The sequence below is a fragment of the Corvus brachyrhynchos genome, unplaced genomic scaffold (genome assembly GCF_000691975.1).
Source record: "Corvus brachyrhynchos isolate BGI_N302 unplaced genomic scaffold, ASM69197v1 scaffold595, whole genome shotgun sequence".
Lineage (NCBI taxonomy): Eukaryota > Metazoa > Chordata > Aves > Passeriformes > Corvidae > Corvus > Corvus brachyrhynchos.
The window spans coordinates 191,742-213,260 of NW_008238373.1; the positions used below are offsets into that span (position 1 = coordinate 191,742).

A 21,519-nucleotide genomic window follows, 5' to 3' on the forward strand; every position below is an offset into this window, starting at 1 on the left:
AAAGTCTGGGCTACATCTAGTTTCTGGTACATTGCTATAAAATGTGTTCAATGAACAGATAATGAATCATAACCTTTAATGTGTATCCTTTTTTCCCCTTGCTCCAGCATCACCCAAATGTCAGCCCAAACAACTTTTGTATCGCTTAAACTTAAAACATTGCATAGTTTAAATAAGAGGGTTTCATAATTGGGTGTTGAAGTAGAGTAAAACTCAATTCATCACTTCCCCAACAGTGCAATGAAGGCAAGTCCAAAGATGAAAATTAATGTTTATGGAAAACTCCTAAGTTTAACAGTTGGCTTCCCCTACCTTCCTCCTGCTTGTTTGAGTTGTGTGAGCTGAAGCAGGTTGAAAAATAATGTCTAAAGTACCAAAAACAGTGAATGAACAAAAGATGGAGGAAGGATTTAACTGTAAGATAGAAACTTCTAGTAGTGAGATTGGACTGTGCCTTGCTTCCCTCGATTTTGTCCTCTGCTCTCAGTGAATGAGATGAAGTTTATGGTAGGCTTCTCAATTTTTCCTTTGAAAAAGATCTTGAGGCACCACCCTGGTATGGAAATCATTTGTTGATGTTTGTGAAGAGAGAACTGCAATTTCTTAGGTTTGGTTTTAAGTTTATATCTTTTCTGGGCAAAAGCACAAGACTGGAAAGAAGCTTGAAAGTGGCATTTAGCTTTCAGAGGTAAGAAAGGACCTTTTTGAGAGATTTGCTGCAGAGTATTGGCAAGCTTGAGAAGCAGGATGGAGGCTAAATTTAAGGAAACATTTTGCAGTCTAGAGGCTTTCTAGTTAAGAGGAAAATACACAAACAGAAAATGTTCGCATGTTACTAGCTCTAAGATTAGAGGATGGGATTGGCAGTTGAATGCCTTATTGGCTTTCATTGTTACAATATGATCTGTAAAAGAGACCAGTCATCATTTGGACTGAAGTCTGCATTTGCTCAAATCCACCTTTCCATGTCCAGGTAAGGAGAAGTGGAAGGTAACTTAGACTTCCTCCAGTGGGTGGTTACATAGATGAAAGGACTGTGAAAGGGACTACTTGTCTATGCAAGTTGGGAGAGTATTCTACAGTTTCAGTAACACAGAACTATAGAAATACTGTGAAAATGCAGGAGGAATAATCTTATCTCCTGCTTTTTCTGTAGAAGTCAAGTGGTAATAGGCTTAGACTCTGGGAGCGTTTATCTGACCTAAAACATTGTACAGCATTTAAACTGCCAAGTTTTTGTCTTCAGGAGTGCCAAAATGCTTGTGTTCTATTCTGGTTTTACACTTCCACAACATAAAATCTAATTAAATTTGAAAATTTTTAGATTAGTTCTGTTTTAATTTCCTGACAATGTTTTAATTTCATGACAATGATAAGCCTGAAGCTGTGGTCTGTTACCACCATCAGTTTTTCAGGGTTGGCATACAGAAAAATCCAGGTGGCAGCATTGACTCAGAGTTGTCTGCAGAGTAGTTGAAGTCCAACAGTGATTTACTGCATTGGAAAAAAAAAACCGAAACAGATTTATAGAACTTGTGTTTATTGTTACAGCTGTGTTTTGTGAATCATAGTTTAGGCTAATCTTTGTGTCTGGAGCAATGATCAGTAGAGCCATTTAGTTATTCAGTGTAAACATTTGTTCAATGAGGGAATTATTTCTAGCAATAAACTCACTGCAATGTGCAGCGCTGTACTTTGCATTATAATTTCTGTGGCTAATCCCAATATGGTAGAATTCTGTCATGCCAAAGTAATTTGTATTTTATAATATCTAGTACAGCTACAGAGAATACCAATATCAGTATTTGATATTTTCTTTGTGTCTTTGTTAAACTCAGAGCTTGTATATTATATTGTATAATATATGTATACATATATTGTATAATATATGGATTAATATACATTGATTTTTGTGTCAAAGATACATCCCCTTCATTCATATCAAGTGTATATCCATTTCATTCTGTCTCTACTTGTAGGTTCTGGTTCACCAAACAATTCTGATGATGAACAAAAAATGAATAATTTTATAGAAAAGGGTACAGTATTTTTCTTTTCTTTAGTCTTAATTTTTCTTTAGTTCATCTTTTGATACACCTAGATTGATTGATTTTTTTTTTTTTTTTATTAAAATATTATTTACAGTGAAGACCAAAAGCAGAAAGTTTTCCAAGATGGTAACCAATGACATAGGTAGGAACTAGCAAAATTCTACTCTTTCTAATCCAGTGCCTTACTCTATGCAGCACTAACCCAGCAGCAAAAATAAAGGCAAAATAACAGTCAAATTTCAATGCATTAAATTATTAATTTTTTCATTCTTTATGCTAATTGGTAATTCAGTGGGCTGCTTCTGTACTAAATACACTGGGCACAATAATTTAAAAAAATCAAGGATATTGGTGATTTAAATTCTCTGATTTTACAATTGCACTTCTCTGTTTTTTTGGATGGATGAAATTCTAATACACAGTAAGAGTTCAGTCTATGCAAGTCACAACATGATTCCACTACTTTTGCAAAGGCGTGCTGGTTTTGGGAACATATGGCTGATACCATTTCTTTTTTATACATTGTATTCATAGCCATATGGTCAGATTTTTATAAGACTGTGGTCAAGAAAGAGGTACTATGGTGCTTTCATTTATTCATCTGAAACAGTACTGGCTTGTATATATCAGTATATCCCACTGCTGTTTCAGAACTCTACTTTTGTGCATCCAACAGTGACACAATACCCTACCAGCTCTAGACTTGTGTCTTAACAATTTGGCAACAAAATTGCCTTGGGATATGTTGTATGCAGGTAGATTGAACCCTTTCATGACTGGAATGGAAAAAAACTCTGCTTCTGATGACTGGGTCATTAAATAAATGAAGGCAAGAGGCTGTATGATTTAGCTTTGGGAAAGGAGCTCTTCTTCCTTAACTGGGATATGGTTACTTTCATTTCAGAATCACTTTGTTAATGGTTCATTTTGTTTTTATTTAGGAAATTAGTATATCATTGTAGGATGATTTCATTTTATCTCTTCAGTCAGTTTAGGTTGAAATTATATAGTAAAGCTATTTGCTAAGCTACTATTTCATAGGTTGTGTGGAACCATAGGTTAAGACTAGGGAGGAAGAGATTTCTTTTCCTGAAGTCTCCCTTTGGTTTTTCTGTTTGGCAGTTTAAGTTTTATCCTAAAATATTAATCCCTTTCATCACAATTCAGTATTTGAGACAAAGAATCATTCAAAATTCAGTGAGACAAATAGGAGTATGACAAAGTTATCCTTGAAATTTGATGTACAGAATGAGAAAGTACTGTACAAAGGGCATATTCTTGCTCTGTGCTGAGACCTTGCAGTGGTATCAGAAATGGCAGGGAAAATGAATTTTGAGGCAGCAAAATCTGAATATCAGTCAAGAAAGCAAATGACTGTTAATAATATGTGAATTCATCTGTAATTAAAAAGAAATTGCTGTCTTTTACATAAGCATTAATATGTTCCCCTAAAGGAAATTCAGGGTAACTAGAACCAGGTCTATGTTCAGGTCTTCTAATGAGAAAAACAACACCTAGTCTTGTACATGTTATATCAGTGTCCGTTGAGGTAATGTTTCCCTTTTGTATATTTTGAACATAAGACACACTCTCTTGTGCAAAACACATGGAAAATTTGATTGACTGTGACCGCCTTTTTTTTTTCCCACTTCTTTTCGAAGAGTTAGTGTTAGAGCATTAATAAAGTATGCTAATGAGGATTCTATAGAGCCATTCACATCTGTTTCAGCTTGAAGCCTTTCAACTAGAAGTATTAGGAATGTTTTTCACAGCTAAAAAAAGCAAAACATTTATTTATAAGCAATGCGTTCTTCTGGGTGTAAGTTATACTGTGATTTGTGTAATTTGCACCGTTTATTGGAAGCTTAAAGATAATTATTTATTTTGCATTTTCCTAGTTTTGAGTGGTTTGCTGTGCACTGAATGTGGTTGTTCCACTGCCATGTTTTCTGTACCTTATCTGGCATGCTTATTCTAGCTCTTTCTGAACTTACATGCTAAGCTCATTCACATAAATAAAACACCTCTTCTGTCTTAATAGTTGCATGTTTTTGCTTTTCATTGTTTTAAACTGAATTGACAACCAAATGTGAATGGACAATGAGTTTTGTAAAATATGTCACTGTCATTAACATTGCCATGTTGTGTGAAACAAATTTTTTGCCATCAGCTGTGTTCTCAAGGATGAATTTGATGTATATGGCATGGTAATAGCTCTCTTCACTGACACATAGGGCAGTCAGTTCAGGTTCTTTCCATATTTTTTTTCAATGTGTGAAATACAACCTGCTAAATGTGGTGCGAAACAGAATTAGAATAATTTACATTGTTAACTTGAGTTGCTGTTAATATCATTCCTGTGTTTGTCACATGGGAACAGGGAGCAAGGGAATACTGCTAGCAAAGTGTGAAGTAATTTCATTTCAGTTATAGGGCTGAAAGGTGTTAACATCACATACACAATCATAAATATTGTCAATTTAATCACTGTATTGAAACTCGTGTAGAGCATTGTTATTTCTACAGATTTATGTAATTAGTGACAATAACAAACAAGGTTTCTCTGATTGGTGAGAGGATCAAAAAAACATGTAAAACTGAAACAATAGCCCTAGTAAAACAATATGCAAATGCTTCATGCACCAGCATTTCGATCAGTTGGTCTGGTTTGTTGTTTTCTTCTAAATACTCAACTGCAAATGCTCTGTCCTAAGGAATGGATAGTAAATCAAGTTAAAGCCCTGTTGTGAATGTGTTGCTTTTGGGTCATCTTTGCCTTTTATTTGCATCAAAGATGAACCTTGAAAAAATTATAGTTAATTGTTACCTTGGAAATACTGAGATACTTAATTTAACTAACCATTTCTAGAGATTTGAGAAATTTCTAGGTGGCCATTATTGAATCCAGCCCATTCTCTTATGAATTTCACATATTTGAAAGTATAAACAATATTCTGTGAAGCAATATGCAGAAGTATAGTAAACGTAGATGAATTTACAGAAGAAAGAATTGGCAGGAAGTACTTAATTTCTAAGGCTGTGTCATTTTTGTAGAAAGACATTGGGATCCAACTTCAGTGGAAGCAAAATCTCCAGTTGTTTTACTCATAATTTGGTTAGTTAAGTATTTGGCATGAAGAGATACAGATGATTAAATATTATAGGTACAAATTGTGTTGGAAGTTAAGATGCAACAACCATTTCTGGAAAAATCTTTAGTAAAGGTGCCTGCAAAATATGATCGATTTTAAGACTTTTATAACTGTTCTAGAAGCACACACGTCAAATACTTCTCAGGAAAATTGGTCTTATTTTTTTTCTGCACTTTATAAATTTAAAAATAATTGCAAACAGTATTAGTAGACAGACTTAAGCAGAGTAGATTTAATTCCAAACTTTTATAATCCCTGCTCTTAGTACTGACAGAGGTTTCTCACATTTGTTACATTCTAAGTGTATACCTAAATTTTTCAAACACTGCTAAAATAATTGACCGTTAATACCTTTTTCATGGAATCAAATTTTATGATGTTCATAGTAAGTTCTCATTTGCCCTAATGTCAAAGAGAGTTTCTTTCAATGTGTTTTTAATACTTTGATCTAATTTTGGACGTATCCAAGTACGTACTTTCTCACAGTATTTTGTGAAATGGTTTTATTATTCTCATGTGAATTTTAGAGATTTCAACATTTGTTAATGGGTAATGTAAATATTTCACTTTGTGTAGTTGTCAAATATATAATATTTTGGGAGCTTTGGTATCTCTAAAAAATTCTAAATTGCTTAGTTATTTCTCATGTGATATTATATGAAATAGACTTCATAAGTTGTTCTCTTGGTTGTCAAAGCTCCAAGACACATCTCCTTTATAATCTTTAGAATTTTATTTTAAAATAAAAGGAATGGAGGAGAAATTACTGTACAGCTTTCAAACCAATTTGCTATACATTTTAAGGTATATACCAGCTCAGGATAACCCACTGCAAATGAAATGTTACTTCTAAGTCACAGCTTCCTACTGAGAGTTCAGTCGTGTCTCAGCCTTCAGGTTTTGTTTATTGAATTGAAGGTTGTTCCTGCTATACTGACACATAACATGTTACAGAAAGGCAGTCTTTCATATTTTAACACCTGCCTTCCCAAGCCTGACCTGTGAGAAATCTCCAAGAATCCTTGGGTTTGGACAGTTCTTCGATATGATTCTTAATTATATATATTGACAGAATGTGTGTGACCACCTGTGTATTACTCTAGGTTTTCTAATTTAGAGAAATATTAAATGTAGGTCTAAACCCAGGCAAAACAGTCAGTGTTGCCTCAAGCAGCAGTGTGCCAGGAGGAGCACAGCAGCTCCCTGATCTCTTTGTCCTTGTCTCGCACCAGTCTTGGCTGTAAATGCTGCAGCAACCACCACCCCCAAGAGAGATATTGAACTCTGATATGACAGCTACTACTTGAAGTCAGCCACGTGCAGCAGGAGCAGTCAGCATCACCTCTGCCCTGTTGTGCAGCTGGAGTGAAAAGCCTGACATTGAATGCTCTCTCTGTAGATCTCCATCCTGTATCTTCCATTTTTCTGATTTGTATCTTTTGCTTTGTACAAGGTGTCCAGCATGTTGCTGGTTTTCATCTGAGGCATAAAAAAACTGAATTTATAAAAAATTGTAAAACTTAAGCAAATGTGAATACAAGGAGGGGTTTTTTTATGCAGAGTAATGTTAATTAAAAAGGGCTTAGCTGATGAAATATTCCTGTTTTCTTACTGAATGTTTAGGCTGTTTTTTCTTTAAACACAAGATGGCACCATTGCTGTTGGAATAGGTTCTTTCTTCTCATTCACAGTTGAATTATTGCGGTTTCTGACACATTAACATGTGTTTTGAAATGTTGGGGGTTTTTTGCATAGCACAGTAATTCACAATTTCCAGTAATGATATCCTTTTTAACAATTCATGTATCCTCTTGTCCTATTAATGAGGCATATATGTTGAAAATTGCCTGACAAATTTGTTTTATCTTACCAGCCTAGTTCACACAGCTGGCCTGCCACTAAGGAACAAAAAGCTAAAACTGGATCAGCTCTCAGAATCCAACACACTTGCCTGTACTTGCTATTACCTGTTATATTATCTGTTACCTAGGGTTTTTTTTTTTTTTTTTGGTCAGTTTTCTTCCAGTTGTTAAGATTGTGCTGAATGTTTCTATTTGAAAAGCCAAGAGTGACTGTACTGGTTTTCAATTAGTTAAATAGGTTAAGGTATTTACACATGGTGAAAGCTGTTAAAAGCCAAAAATAGCTGCAGTTATTTTCTGTGTATATAATCAAGGTTTTCTTCAGTATCTCAGCTCTTATTATGTATATGTCTAACAGAGGAAACAAGTGTTATGAGGAATGCCCATCTTGTAATTCACTATTCCAGATGAGATTTCATGATGTCTCTGGAAGCTGATTTAAGTTCAAGCTGGCAGCAAAAAGATGGGCTCCTCGTCACTAGTGCTGTTGTGTACCCTGGTTTTCTGTTTGTGTATCTGAGCTCTGGCCTGCAGTAGGAGTTGATCTTGTTTGGCAGCAACCCTTGGCAGAAACCTCATTTAGACGAGTTTTGGCCTCACCTTTACGCTAGGTATTTGCCAGTGCTAATACAAGGATGAGGGGTAGAAAACATGTAGTCAGGGTGGCCTTTTCAGTTTCAGCCTGTACTAAAGTAAGTGATTAGCATTTCTGCCTGAGAGTAAGTAATTTCAATTTAATTCAAACATACTTTTAACATTGACACATGAAGGAAATGAGAAGATTATTTCTGGAGTCTTGTTCTCAAATTTTTATGATGTATGACAGGAATAAAACTGTTCAACTATTCAGATAACTAGCATTTGCAATATTGATGAGCATAATTGATGATACAGTGAAGTATTTCACTTTTTGAAGGAGTGGAAGTAACTTTAAATCACCTGCTGTTCTTCAGGATATGTAGAAATTGGAATGATTTCTTTTAAAGTGATAATTAGAATGAGGTAATGCCAATTTTAACAGAGAAAAGCAGCAAGATTCAGGCTGCTTTGAGTGGTATCCATAAAAGGTACTCCTAGAATTATAAGCTTGTGCTCAGTATCTACTTTAGGAAAAGAAGTATCAGCCGTGCAAGATGATAAAGAATTCAATGATACATCAAAACTGAAGCATGTGGCTGGGAAATAAATTTAGACTGTAGTCCTGGTCTAGCAGAAAAGCTATGTCAAAATAATTCCTTCTCCAGTAATTATTGAAAGAAAGATGGAAGGGTGATGTATGCCTACTAGTTTATTTGTGATGGCTTTTGCAGCAGCATTTGTTTGTATTGTACTGCAGTTTAAATGGACTGCAAGATTTCCATTCCTATAAAAAGGATTTCTAAGTCAGGGATGAGTTAAAGTGCTATTTTTCACTTGGGCAGTATTATCAAAATCTTTCTGGTTTTTTTGAATGTGTTGCAAGTGTTTGTACACTGCTTATTTTATGATTATTCTCTGTAATTCTTTCTTCTAAGGTTGTGGATTGCATCTCAGAAGATTAGCTTTTTACACATGTGCATTAATTTTAGTGTGATTTCAATTTTTTTTTATTTCTATTTTAAATGTCTCAGGTTTGATCAGAAAGTAGGACATAAGAAAGGGGGATGGGATCTGAACTTTTTTGTAAGAATCAGTGCACATCCTTGCAATTCTGACCTCTCACCTGAGGAGTTAAAACTTGAGGTTGAGCCAAAGCCAAGTTTGTCCAATCCATTAAGTCCTGCCTGAAGCCTGAAGAGAAATCAAGCTCAGCAAAAGTGATAAGATGCTGTATTTAGGGATTTTGCTGTCTTCCATTATTTAGTTTGTAGCCCTCACTTGAAGAAGCGAGGCTCTGCTTTAAAGGAAATCCTGTAAAGTACCTCAATGAATGTAATAAACAATTATATATTAAATATTGCGAAAGAAGCAAATAAGGACCAGAAAAATTATGTTTATTCTTTTTAAAAAAAAGATATACTTCACTTTTCAGCAAAGATGTCCAGGAAGCTAAGTTTGCCAACTGAGTTAAAGCCTGATTTAGGTAAGTTTATATAGTTGATTTTATTTTTACTAAATCTGAATGTGAGTATGTTAAAGTAATAGGCCTAAATTATGTAAGTTATCATGACTTTGTTGCATTTGTCTGAAGTCTAGAAATAAAATTTTAATTCCACTCTTTTTGGGGACTCTCAGGCACAAAATGTCATTGCTGTCATCATAAGGTAAGCCTGCAATTCCTGTATATGGCTTATCACACTTTCATCATAATTTTTAGGCATCTGTCACTCACATCAGTACTGCTGTGATAGCAAAAGCGTGAATAAGCAGGCAGCATTTGGAAAACTGCTGCCTGTTTAGGACCATCTGATGCATTTTAAATTGAAAAATGAAATATCTTAACAGGATATGTTGAGGTGCTCTCAACAAATAGTTGGGCATAGTTTTATAAATGTTAATTGTCTTGTGACCACTGTCTCTAAAGTAAAGCAATATACAGCTGTTTGGATGGATGACCAGTCTGAGAATTTATTTTTCTTGAAAATGCACAGTAACTTTTAAAATAAGGATCAGCTCAGTTATGAGATCTGTAGTACTAAAAGTCATTGTGTTGCCTAACTAAAACAGCATACAATGAGTAGGTTGGAGTTTTTTAATACTTTGACTGCCAGCTGTTAGCAGATCCAGCTCTTCTGATTTGTTCTCTAAAGATGATGGGGGACAACTGTAGACCTACAGCAGTAAATGCAGCTGCCTTCTGCCTGCCACAGCATGCTCCTCTTTCTGCAACAGAATTGTTACCACAAGCCCAGCAGAAGACAGACGGGATCAGACTGGCAGCTGTAGCACTGTTTGCCAGGTGCTGCTGCTGTCGACAAGGGAGAAGTCCGTGGCACTAGGATATTCTGAAACTGAGCTGGACCATCCTGGTTTACAATTACAGCTTGCCCCTCTCAGAGAAATGCAAAGTTGGAAGCACCCCTCGGAGAGTCTTTAATCCAAGGATTGGCAAGGATCCTTTGGCAGGGATACAGATGTTTTGACAATTTAACCTCCTGATCTATTCATGAGCCTCCAATAAATAAGTTTTTAGAAATATACCAGATAAAGTTTCACTGTTGTGTAGTCCAGTTAGACAGATTTCCTGTTATTTAATCAAACTTCCTTGCTTCCATGTTAACTTTTTCTTGTCCTTTCCACGATAAACAGGGATAACATGTACTTCCTATCTTTGTTAATCATTATTTATGCTGTTGAAATCTGTCATCATATCTCTAATTTCATTTTTGCAGATTTTTTTCTTTACAGAATTCAGTTCCTTCTTCTTTAGGTTATGGTATCTAACCTTAGAGTGGCTTCTGTTAATCTCCTCTGGAAATGGAATTTTTCCTCATCTTTGTAAACTTAGTATCTGGAACTAGAGCGATTTAAGTATGTCTATGTTGGCACAAAAGAGCAGAAGAATTTGACAACTCTTTTCAATATCTTTCTGGTGTTCCACACTACATTTACTAATGGTTTAGGAATAATTTTGGTATAGGGTGAATTTCATACTTGGCAAACTGGAACACATTTATACTTAAATATTAACTGATTGTAATTCTGCTGTTTTACTCACAGTTCTTTGGTGGCAGTAAGTTCTAGGAAGTGTTACTTTTTTCTAATGAAGACTGGTGAAAAGTGAATGCTGAATTTTTTTCAGCACTTTCCAATCTTGAAGGAGTTACAGTGTTTTCTACATCACTTAATATTTGCTGTTCCGTCTACTGAAATAGTGGAAGGGTTTTTTGTCACATTGTTTCTGATATACTCATAAAATAGTCTGTACTTTGTGAATTGTAGTAGCCTTTGACTGGTTTTGACTTTGCGTGTGTGTTAATATCTGTGCTTAGAAACATCATTTCTGTGTAAAATTATTCTAGGTTTTCAGGTCTGTAAATAACTTTCTTAAGCAATTATATTTTTTTTTAAATTTTGCTTCTGTCTTTTCTTGTAGCGGTATAGCTTTTGCATAGTGTTCTTCAGTGTTGGCTTGCTTGTATTTTTGTCACTTTAGTGGCCATATTTACTCTGGCTGTAGGAGACAACTGAAATGCCTTTCTCCATAAATTCATTATCATTTTCTCTCATTTCTTTCCATGGCTTCTTGAAACCTACTCTTCCATGATCTTGCTCTTTCAAATTAGTTTACTGTCTTTAGATCTTTAACCTGCTCCTTTTCCTTTCTGAACAGATAAAATCTAAAGTATGTGTTTCTGTATTTATTCTCCACTTTCTAAAACAGAAGTTATCTTGAACATACCCTTGTCTGCATTATACCATTGCTTTTCAATGTTCTAATCCAGTGATTGATACTACTGCCACTAGGTGCTATTCCTTGCTTTACTTACTCAAAAGAGCCTCATCTTTCCATCCTTCTGATGGTGTGTAGTGATTCATCACGCTGCTGTTCCTTCCTCTTCATCTGAATCTAATCCATTTACAAACTTCTTCCTTGACTTCAGGATAAATAGGATGCACTAAAGCAGTTAAACTTTTAACCCTTCATTCTCTCTTCTGAATGGATTCTCCACTCTCAAAAATGCCTATATTGTTTGACAAGTTAGTTTTTATTGGTTTTTTTCCTGTCCATCCCAGTGCTTCTGGAATTTGTACACATGCTCTTCAAATCAACCAGCTAGAACTCACAAATGCACATTTAAAACTATGCCTATTGCAGTTACTGTACGATTGATTATATTCAGACTGATTAATCCATGTTAAAGTTGGAAAAAAACATTAAATTAGTAATGGTTTCTCAAGCCTGAAAAAAACAAGCATCATAAGAGGTGGTGGTCATTAGAAGACTTATAAAAACAAATTATTGTTTTCATTGTTTTACACTGGATTTATTTTTTTTAATGTGAAAACTTAGTATGTCAACATCTGAGTGATCGAGTTAGTTTCTATAATCCATGTTTTATATTTGACAGCTAAAATTCAACAGGACAATGTTTTTTTCTATCCTTGTTGGAATGAGGCAATTACCTCCTGAGAAGATGCACTGTTTGTGTCAAGTAGATGTGTGTATTTAGTCAGTTGAAATCTAGTATGTACGCTTTCCAAATGCATGTTAGATATTCTTTGTAGAAAGTTTTTCAACAATTTAATGAAACTAACATGGTAATACTTCCAAATAGTACATGGTTAAATGTTGTTCTTTAGGTCTTAATCCTGCTTTAAATATGTCAGTTGCATCTATATCCTACTCAAAAGATTTTTTGAGTTATTTTTTTAAAAAGCATAGTATAAATTGCACAAACCTTTGCTGGTGAGGGCTGTCTTGTGCTAAAACTTTGCAATTATGAATTAAGAAAGTATAGCATTAATTTTTTGTGAATGCACAGATAAATTCAGGGTGTGCTGAATTAGGTATTGCCATACCTAGAGATTGCATACAGCAAGAGTGGAACAGCACATTTACTTTTGTTAACATTAGAATTCACTTGTTTGCTAAGCAGTGAGCAAGACGTCCTGAAAGGCTTTAATGCTATTACTGACACTGTGCTGCAGCATTCAAAGTGGAGATCTTCAGCTTTGTATAGCAGCACCAGGTGGCATTTGATAGCATTTGTTGTTTCTCTTACTGAAAGTTTGGGGGGGTGTGTAAATAGGCTGTTAGATCTCCTGCACACAGTTTCCTAAAGTGGAATCATATTGTGAGTCATTACAGGTTCCATGCTATCATGCTGTGTGGATGTCACTGCAGTTCTAACGTAAAATAGTTTTATCTTCCTAAGATTAGTTAACTGTGTCCCATGGGAGCTAATATTTTTTCATCTGATCAATGAACTAATTGGCAGAGAGGTTTGTAATTCAACTGTTTTAAAGGAGTGCCACTATTATTCTCTGGCTCTAGAACACAGAAGTATGCCTAAAAATTGTTCATGGTAATTACCTAATGGCACCCTCTGCAACAAAGATTGGGTGCTTTGCTCAAGAAACAGCTGGAAATTCAGGCATAAGGAAATATGACTAAGGAAGGATAGGGATGGAAAAATCAATAGCATTATAGTTAGTATACAGTTGATGCTAAAGAACAAAAAATTAATTAAATTCTCTTAATCCCTGCAATTTGTCATTCTTTTAAATTAATACTGGTTTATTTTCAGATGTCAAAGACAACTCTTTCAGTCGATCCCGGAGTTCTAGTGTAACTAGCATTGATAAAGAGTCACGCGAGGCAATTTCAGCTCTTCATTTTTGTGAGACTTTCACAAGAAAGGCTGATACATCGCCTTCCCCGTGCCTGTGGGTTGGGACCACGCTGGGTACAGTGCTTGTCATTGTACTGAACTTACCCCCAGGAGGAGAGCAAAGACTTCTTCAGCCAGTAATTGTTTCTCCTAGTGGTATGTACAAAGCAGATGGCTAAAGTATGCTTTGATAAAGTAGTGTTGTAGTTCTTCACGTTTTTTGAGAAACTGTTACAGGTTTTCTTTTTAATTATTGATTAATTAAAAATATATATACCATTGATTTAGCTGCTAAGTTTAACAATCTAGAGTAATTACTTTATTACCAGCGTTTCTCAAGTTGGAAAAGTGAAAAGTACAATCTCCTAAAATATAAAAATGCAACTTTAGTGTATACTTGCTGAGAAAACAATGTTTGCAGTTGTTAAACAGAGATAGCAGAAGAGATGAATAATATCAAATGCTCAGTTTATTACTGTGTTTTAGTCATGGGGTAAGAATCAATCAGTTTTCCTGCAGCAAGAAAAGGGAGTGCAAACTAAGGCTGTAAATTGAACAACTAGTGTGAAATATTAGTGATAAAATATTCCTTTGGATTGCTATGAAAGGTCTTGTATCTTGTTTTTCTGATGCACAGCAACTGATTTTGTTGTAATTATGTATTAATGGTTTATTGGCTATACTGTTGCACATAGATTTAGCTTTCCTGCTACCACTGTCTCATGCAGAACATGCTGCTCTAGTCCATTTTGCTACACAGATGTATCAAACATACAAATTGCAATGCTAATTGTTTGTAGGAATGATTAGGAGCAGACATCTAGACCATATATGTGATTTGTGCCCATCGAGTAAGGTACTGATAGCAGTGTTCAGATTTGGTAACATTTGGTCATAAAGGCAATGCTTCAGGCTAGGCAGTGGGTTTCATCACTGCATCTGCAGCATAATCCTTAAAAGATATTGCTTTATATTTTGTACTTAGCAAATGTTCATGTTGTTACTTATGTGTGAATAAAGTAAAATAAAATCTATTAGCTTAAATTCTGGCCTACAGAGACAGTGATATCAGCAGTAAGGAGGGAAAACTTTTCTCTTTCATTTCAAGCTAGAGAAGTGGATTCAAGTGTGAACTGCAGGGGAGAAATAAAAACACCACACATGCTTGTTTCTGAACCAATTAAAGGAAAAAGTGGGGCTCACCTTAGACTAATAACATTTTTTGTTGATATCAAGCATACTGTGTACTCATCAGGAGAGAATGAAGTGAGTTGCATTTGTGACACTGAACTTAAATACAGATGTGTATGCCAGCCTGGCTCTCTTAATAAATGTATTCATTTCCCTTGAAGTTAATGGAAGAGTATTCACTAAACTCTTGGAAACTGGTCTAACATTTTCTTGATTACATTTGTGCTTCATTGGTTTTTAGATAAATGCCCAAAGATTTTCGTACACCCATTTTGCTACAGAGGCAAACTGAAATTCTTGTTTTCTTTTCATTCTGCTAGCTTCTTAAAGGAATAATTTGTAGCTTGAAAAGCAATTTAGGAGAACTGTTTTAGAAATGTGCTCAACTACTCTTTCCTAGGAACCATCCTGAGGCTAAAAGGGGCAATCTTGAGAATGGCTTTTTTGGACGCCACAGGATCTTTGGTCCCACCAGCACATGAACCCTGGAGAGAACACAATGTTCCTGAAGATAAAGATGAAAAAGAAAAAGCGAAAAAACGACGACCTGTCTCAGTGTCCCCTTCTTCCTCTCAGGAAATCAGTGAAAACCAATATGCAGTGATATGTTCAGAAAAGCAAGCAAAAGTTATCTCACTGCCATCCCAGAACTGTATTTATAAGCAAAATATAACAGAGACTTCTTTTGTTCTTCGTGGAGACATAGTGTCATTGAGTAACAGTATCTGCCTTGCATGTTTCTGTGCCAATGGACATATTATGACTTTTAGGTAAGACCTGTTTGATGGTAACTTAAATATAAAAAGAAGAAATAGTCTTCTGCTACATAGAAAGGTTCCTTTTCCATAGGATGATGAATTAAAAAAAAAATTGCATTCAATCAGGGTTGATAATTCTCCAGCACTTGAGCCTGAATAATTTTGATAGCACATTCCTATTAGTTATGCCTTTAACACATGAAAAAGTTTACCACTTTAGCTTAAGCTACACTGATTCAACACATAGTTCCAAATAGCTGATACAGGTCCATGAGTTGAAGGTTTTCTAAAAGTTGTATTTACTTCCTGATGGAGAAAACTGCCTTAAGTCAGACCTTTAGCTTGTACCTGACCAGACTCTATCTATTTTTTGTGCAGCTGTTTGCATCACACTCATGGCTCAATCTTAATATTTTGTTGTGTATCTTGCTTGTTTGTTAAAGGCCTTAAACTCAGGCTATGAAGGCAAGATTAACTGCTAGCAGTTGCATAGTAATAAGTCATCTAAAGTAAGAGGTTTAAGTTATGAGTTTAAACATGTGTTGTAGTAGTAGTAGAGTAGTAGTAGTGTTTAAATATACTTACAGGTCACCTATGTAATTTTCATGTCCTTTATCTTAAATGTTTCTAAGTGCTATTTTATTCTGAACAGCAGTGTGTATATACTTACACCCTTGCACCTGCAGTTTAGATGTGGCCTAATGATAAGATGAATGTGGAACATGGCCCTATAACATTATGCCAGTAAAGTTCCTACAAGATTATTTTTAAGGTTGCCAAAAGAAGCTTTCAGCTTGGAAAATTCTGTAAAAAATATTTCTTTAGGAAGTTGTTAGGAGTAAAACTAAAACTGATACTATCAAATCTTGTTTTTTAATTGTAGTCTGTAAGCCTGTAACTCCATTGATGTCTATCCCATGCTTTATGTATTCTAAACATGTCTATAAAATGCTGCTCACCTTGCAGGGGAAACAGTATCGTTTTTCCTAATTAAAACTAAACTTAGTAATGTTCGGATACCATATATTGAAACAAATCCTGTCTTCAGGATTCATGTTGTTTTCTAATGAACTCTGCATATGAGCTAAATTACAAATGCTGAATTGTTAACTTGTGTGGGGAACTTGGACTCCAGTGATGAGCTCCATTTCATAAGCATGAATTGCTGCTGGGGAGTGGACCTTATGTGCAGTTTGTGTAAAGTTTTCAGAGCACTGTATCATACCCAAGATGGCCAAAACTTAGCTACTGATAAAAACTCAGATAGGATTTAGTAACAAACAAATCTGTAACAGAAATTATGAAAATGCTCTCATGGATGTCACGGTTGTCCTATCTGATCTAATATTTTTGTGTTTTGAAGCTGTAAAAATGTTTTATGCTTCCATTGATCTGAAGCAAAACACTTCCCTGTTACTGACTCTATCTTAGGAATATTCTTATTTTAGATACATGCGTGGCAGAGGTGTCATATCTGGGTGATACGCTTAGAAGAGAATACTGCTTTTTATTTCTCACTTTTAAAACTTGCCTCCAAAGGCAATCTCAGCATCCTTCAAAAAAAGAAAAAGAAAAAACAAAACAAGGCAACCTGACACTGTTGTGGTTACTACATCTTTCTTTGGTTTTAACTTCACTTTGCCCCTTTACTGCTTTTTCAGTGTCTAGAAATAATAACCTTATGCAGATGGTGTCTGCAGGAGAAGCTGTTTATTGTATTATTGGGACATTTGCAGCTAACAACTTTTGTAGATTTTTTTACGAGAACTTCACAGGGGATGGTTGAGACAGTGGTTTATTTTGGGTACTATTTGTCGAGAAATTAGGTGTTTTGTCTCTTCTTACTTGTATTTATTATTACATTGAGGGAGAGGAATGTTTGGTAGAGGAACATTGTTATAGCCCAGGTGTGCTGTCTGTTCTTCAGTAGATTGATGCAGTAAGTTCTGCAGTTACATGTACAGAATCAGAAAATACAAGGTAAGCAAACTTTGCTCTAAGAGGACTTCCTCTTAAATATCTTGTCAGAAAAAAAAGGGGGACTTAATTAATAAGATTGTTTGAGGCTACTGAATTCTGCTTTGCTTTGACAGTACACCCGTGTTATATTTCTAAATGTTCTTGAGGAGAAATCTTGTAGACTTGTATTTTTAGTCAAGGAGAAATTATTGACCTGAGGGAAGAGAGAGGGTGTTTAATTGTAAACTCTTCGTAGATACTTATCAAAATACCTTGGTAATTATTAAGTAATGCCTAATTCATTATAGCGAATTTTTGATTAGCATGCTCAGACTGTCATTTAAAAAAATGCTTTTAAATGTGTCTGCGATGCAGATGTTTAATTTTTGAGGTGCTACCTTGAAAAATCTCATGTTTTGAGGTTCTGTAATGTCATTAAATTACACCTGTTTGTGGTACTCGTCAAATGGTGAAGAGAAAAAATATGTATTGCAGTTTAAAAATGAGCCATTTGATCAATAATAGACATTTCTGCTCTATTTAATGCGTTTTTAAATTCTTTTCCTTAAGTTTGCCAAGTTTAAGGCCACTGTTGGATGTATATTACCTGCCACTCACCAATATGCGGATAGCCAGAACATTCTGCTTCACCAATAATGGACAAGCACTCTATCTTGTCTCACCAACTGAAATACAGAGGCTCACCTACAGCCAAGAAACATGTGAAAATCTTCAGGTAATTCGCTCTTTTTAAAAAAGTCACTTTTTTCTTAGATACATTCTGAGCTGAGTACTTTGACTTTTGCGCTTTGATTTTTTTTTTTTTCCCTTTTGTTTTCCTTCACTGTAGAGTCTGATTCCAGATGAATCACTTCATCCATGCTATTGTAGCTGAATCAGTTTCTTACTTAATTTCATTTTGATCAACAGGAATTTTCCTCCTTTAACATGCAGTTAAAATTCACTTGATCAATTGACGCTGGGGGAGGTGTGTGCTGACACAAGTAGGGAATGCTAATTCAGGATATTTGAAGGAAGCTATTACATTTCAGGGATATTAACAGCTTGAAAAAATCTCAGTCATGCTTCAGCTTGGTAGTTGCATAGAATAATGAAATAGCAGAGTTGCAGGCTCTACTTTCGTATTGCTACGTGGATATAAGTATTTGTAGATACAGTTTCAATAGGACAAAGTCAGGAGTCTTGCCCAGGTTATTGAGGGGCAAATAAGCTTTACTTGAATGCATTTCTTTGCTTCTGAATTCCATGAGCCCTAAACTTGCAACCATCTGCTTCAGATGGTTTGGACAAATTTCTTAATACGTTTTTATTTTTCTATTTCCTACATCACCTTGCAAAGACAGATGCCCATTAAAGCATATTTATTTTGAAATTCAAATCCATTAAATAAATCCTGAAAGTGAAAGAACGTTCCATTCTTATTAATAATTTATGCCTTGTTATGTCTCTCTTTCATTGCAAAGGAAATGTTGGGTGAGCTCTTCACTCCTGTAGAAACACCAGAAGCACCAAACAGGGGGTTTTTTAAAGGCCTGTTCGGAGGTGGGGCACAGTCACTTGACAGAGAAGAGCTCTGTAAGTTATTATTAATTGTTATTTTTCTGGTATTTCTACCCAAGGAAGCCAGTGATCCTTGATAAATGTATTACCTGTATTAATAGAACATTACCTTTGTGAAGAGGAAAATAAAATAGGGAATGACGAATACTTTTTCATAGATTTTGTGTTGTGCACCTCACCAACAAGATCAGAAAAGCTTGGTGTGTTTTTTTCATAGGTTCTTTTATCCCATTTATTCAGCAGTAGATTAGTTGTCCCATTTCTTGTTTTGTAATCTTATTTGAATTAATCTTTATGAAGCATGTAGTACTGACCATGATTCTATTTATGCTGATAAAGGGACTGAAAGGGACTGCTTTTGGAGAATGCTATTCTAGACAGTGAGAAAATTAAAACTTCACTCTACTTCAGTTATTTGCCAGACTTTCCTTGTTTTACTTGTGCAGAGCTGCCTCAGGAATGACAGCAAGGACAGAACTCTATGATATTTCAATTCAGTCCTGTTTATAGGACAGTAAAATTCAGATTTGGCAAAATTTTCATTGCTTTATCTTTCATTTTTTTTTTGATTGCAACTTTTTTCTTTCCTGTGGTGGCATTCAGCACTTTAATATATTTAAGGAAAATAGCTTCCATTTATTTATTCAGATATTTGCTAGATGCAACACCATATTATGCAAGCTTATTTTTAAGAACCATTTTCTTATTAACATGAAATGTATCTGTCAAAATTGACAAGGTGCCCTGCCAGTCTTTTCTTTTAAGTTGGTTCTTTTGATCTCTACACAATGAAAATTAAATTAGACTCTATTACTTGAGCCTGTACATTTTGAGCAAATATCAGATATTTAGAGGTCACTTTCGATGTTAAAGATTTCTTTTGTGGGTGTTTATATGTGTGTGTATATATGTATATGTAATACTGTGGAAGGTTGGTCAAGTATTCCAGTAGAGAAATTTATGTGCACAAATTATAGTTTAATATGACTGGGACAAGGGAAAAATACCTTGTAACTTTAGAAGCTATCCCTTTATATTATTTCAAGTTTCCACCATTAAGTTTTGGCTTGGATCTTTAGAAGGAAAATAGTACTGAATGGAAGAAAAAATGCCTAATGAATTGTAGCCTGAAAGTGAGTTCAGTGACAATTCAAAAGACATCTGAGCATGTCTTTAAAGTAGCCATATTTACCATGAAGGTCACAGCAGAATCTCTAATAAATGAAAGGATTTCTCTTTCTTATTGTGGGAATTCACAGTAAGATATTTACAATACTTAATTTAAATGTAAATCATTCTTAATAGAAGCATAAAATTGAACCAGATGTCTTTAAATACTGCATCAAACATATTTAACAAGTTCATAATTTTTTTCCTAGAGGTAGAAAAAAGAAAATATTTAAACCATAGTTTATTGTTTAAAACAAATAATCAAATTTCTGTAGTGTATACAGTTCTGCATGAGATTGGCACATCAAGTGTCTAGATTGAAATGGGTGGCTGATGTCCCATTATGAGCAAAGTTGGTGTAGCCAATGCCATCACTGAGGTCTGGAGCTGTTCAGCTGACCATTTGTACTGATTTATTCTTACATCCGTACTGTCTTTCTACATTACTTTTTCTTTTTTTTTTTTTTTTGCAAGGTTTTTACAATAATGATAGCATAGACATCTAACCTACAGGTGTCTGCATGTAAAATTGAACTTCCATCAAAGGGAACTTGTGCTGGTGGAATCATGCTGGCTGGCCTATGTACCAGCAAAGCACTTCCAGAACTAACCACAGCTTGTATTATCAAAATTATTCTGCTTTGTCTGTTGAAGTCAAAACGCATTCCATGTGAAATAAGCTATATTGTGCTGGTGAAGTGGTTTTTTAACAATTCTGTTGATGAACATGAGAATTTTAGTTTCATACTTGAGCTGTGAAGAGGTTACAGTTTTATAACCTGCCTGGAAACTTGAAAATAGGTTTGAATATCTCAGTTTTAACGTAGTAATATCTACTAATGTAGAGTAGTGAGTGTTGCTCATAGTCATACCTACAATTAGGTGTTTAGTCTCCAATCAAACAAGTTACACCTCTCTATAAACTACTTTCAGTGATACTTATGTAATAGAGATAGAAAAACTTACTATTCTGTATTTGCTACTTTTTGCAAATGCCTCCAGTTGGAGAATCAGCATCTGGGAAGGCATCAAGGAGTCTTGCCCAGCATATTCCAGGACCTGGGGGTATTGAAGGTGTCAAAGGAGCAGCATCCGGTGTAGTTGGTGAACTGGCACGAGCCCGGTTGGCACTGGATGAAAGAGGACAGAAACTGGGAGAACTGGAAGAAAAAACTGCAGCTATGCTTTACAGTGCTGATTCTTTCTCAAAACATGCTCATGAGGTGAGTATGTCAAACTGAACATTAAACTGATTGTCAAATGCAAGTTTTGCAAGTGACTGAGTTCTGCAAAGGCATGTTAGAGGTGCATCTAAAGGGCATGCACTATGATTGATAATGGATACTTCCCTTTCACATATCACTTGTTACTCTCAACAATTAAGTACTAACCTTTGTCTCATGGCACATTGGTCTAGAGCATGCAGTCTGCTGGAGTGGCATGTAAGCTTCTAAATGTGCAACTCAGTTCTCATAACTGAAAAAATTACCTATTGTCACTGAATTAATAAGAAGAGTAATGCTTTATGTCAGATTCCTGCT

The 21,519-nt window shown here is 35.1% G+C and overlaps 1 protein-coding gene across 1 annotated transcript in view; it reads left to right on the forward strand.

Moving 5' to 3' along the window:
- Positions 1-21,519, forward strand: part of STXBP5 (syntaxin binding protein 5) — a 107,143-nt gene that overhangs the window by 79,423 nt on the left and 6,201 nt on the right. Inside the window, exons 22-29 of the mRNA XM_017736359.1 lie at positions 1,980-2,039; positions 2,146-2,193; positions 9,077-9,127; positions 13,236-13,475; positions 14,911-15,280; positions 17,798-17,963; positions 18,712-18,823; positions 20,981-21,201. Of these exons, the coding sequence (XP_017591848.1) occupies positions 1,980-2,039; positions 2,146-2,193; positions 9,077-9,127; positions 13,236-13,475; positions 14,911-15,280; positions 17,798-17,963; positions 18,712-18,823; positions 20,981-21,201 (1,268 nt within the window). The remainder of the gene's footprint in view (positions 1-1,979; positions 2,040-2,145; positions 2,194-9,076; positions 9,128-13,235; positions 13,476-14,910; positions 15,281-17,797; positions 17,964-18,711; positions 18,824-20,980; positions 21,202-21,519) is intronic.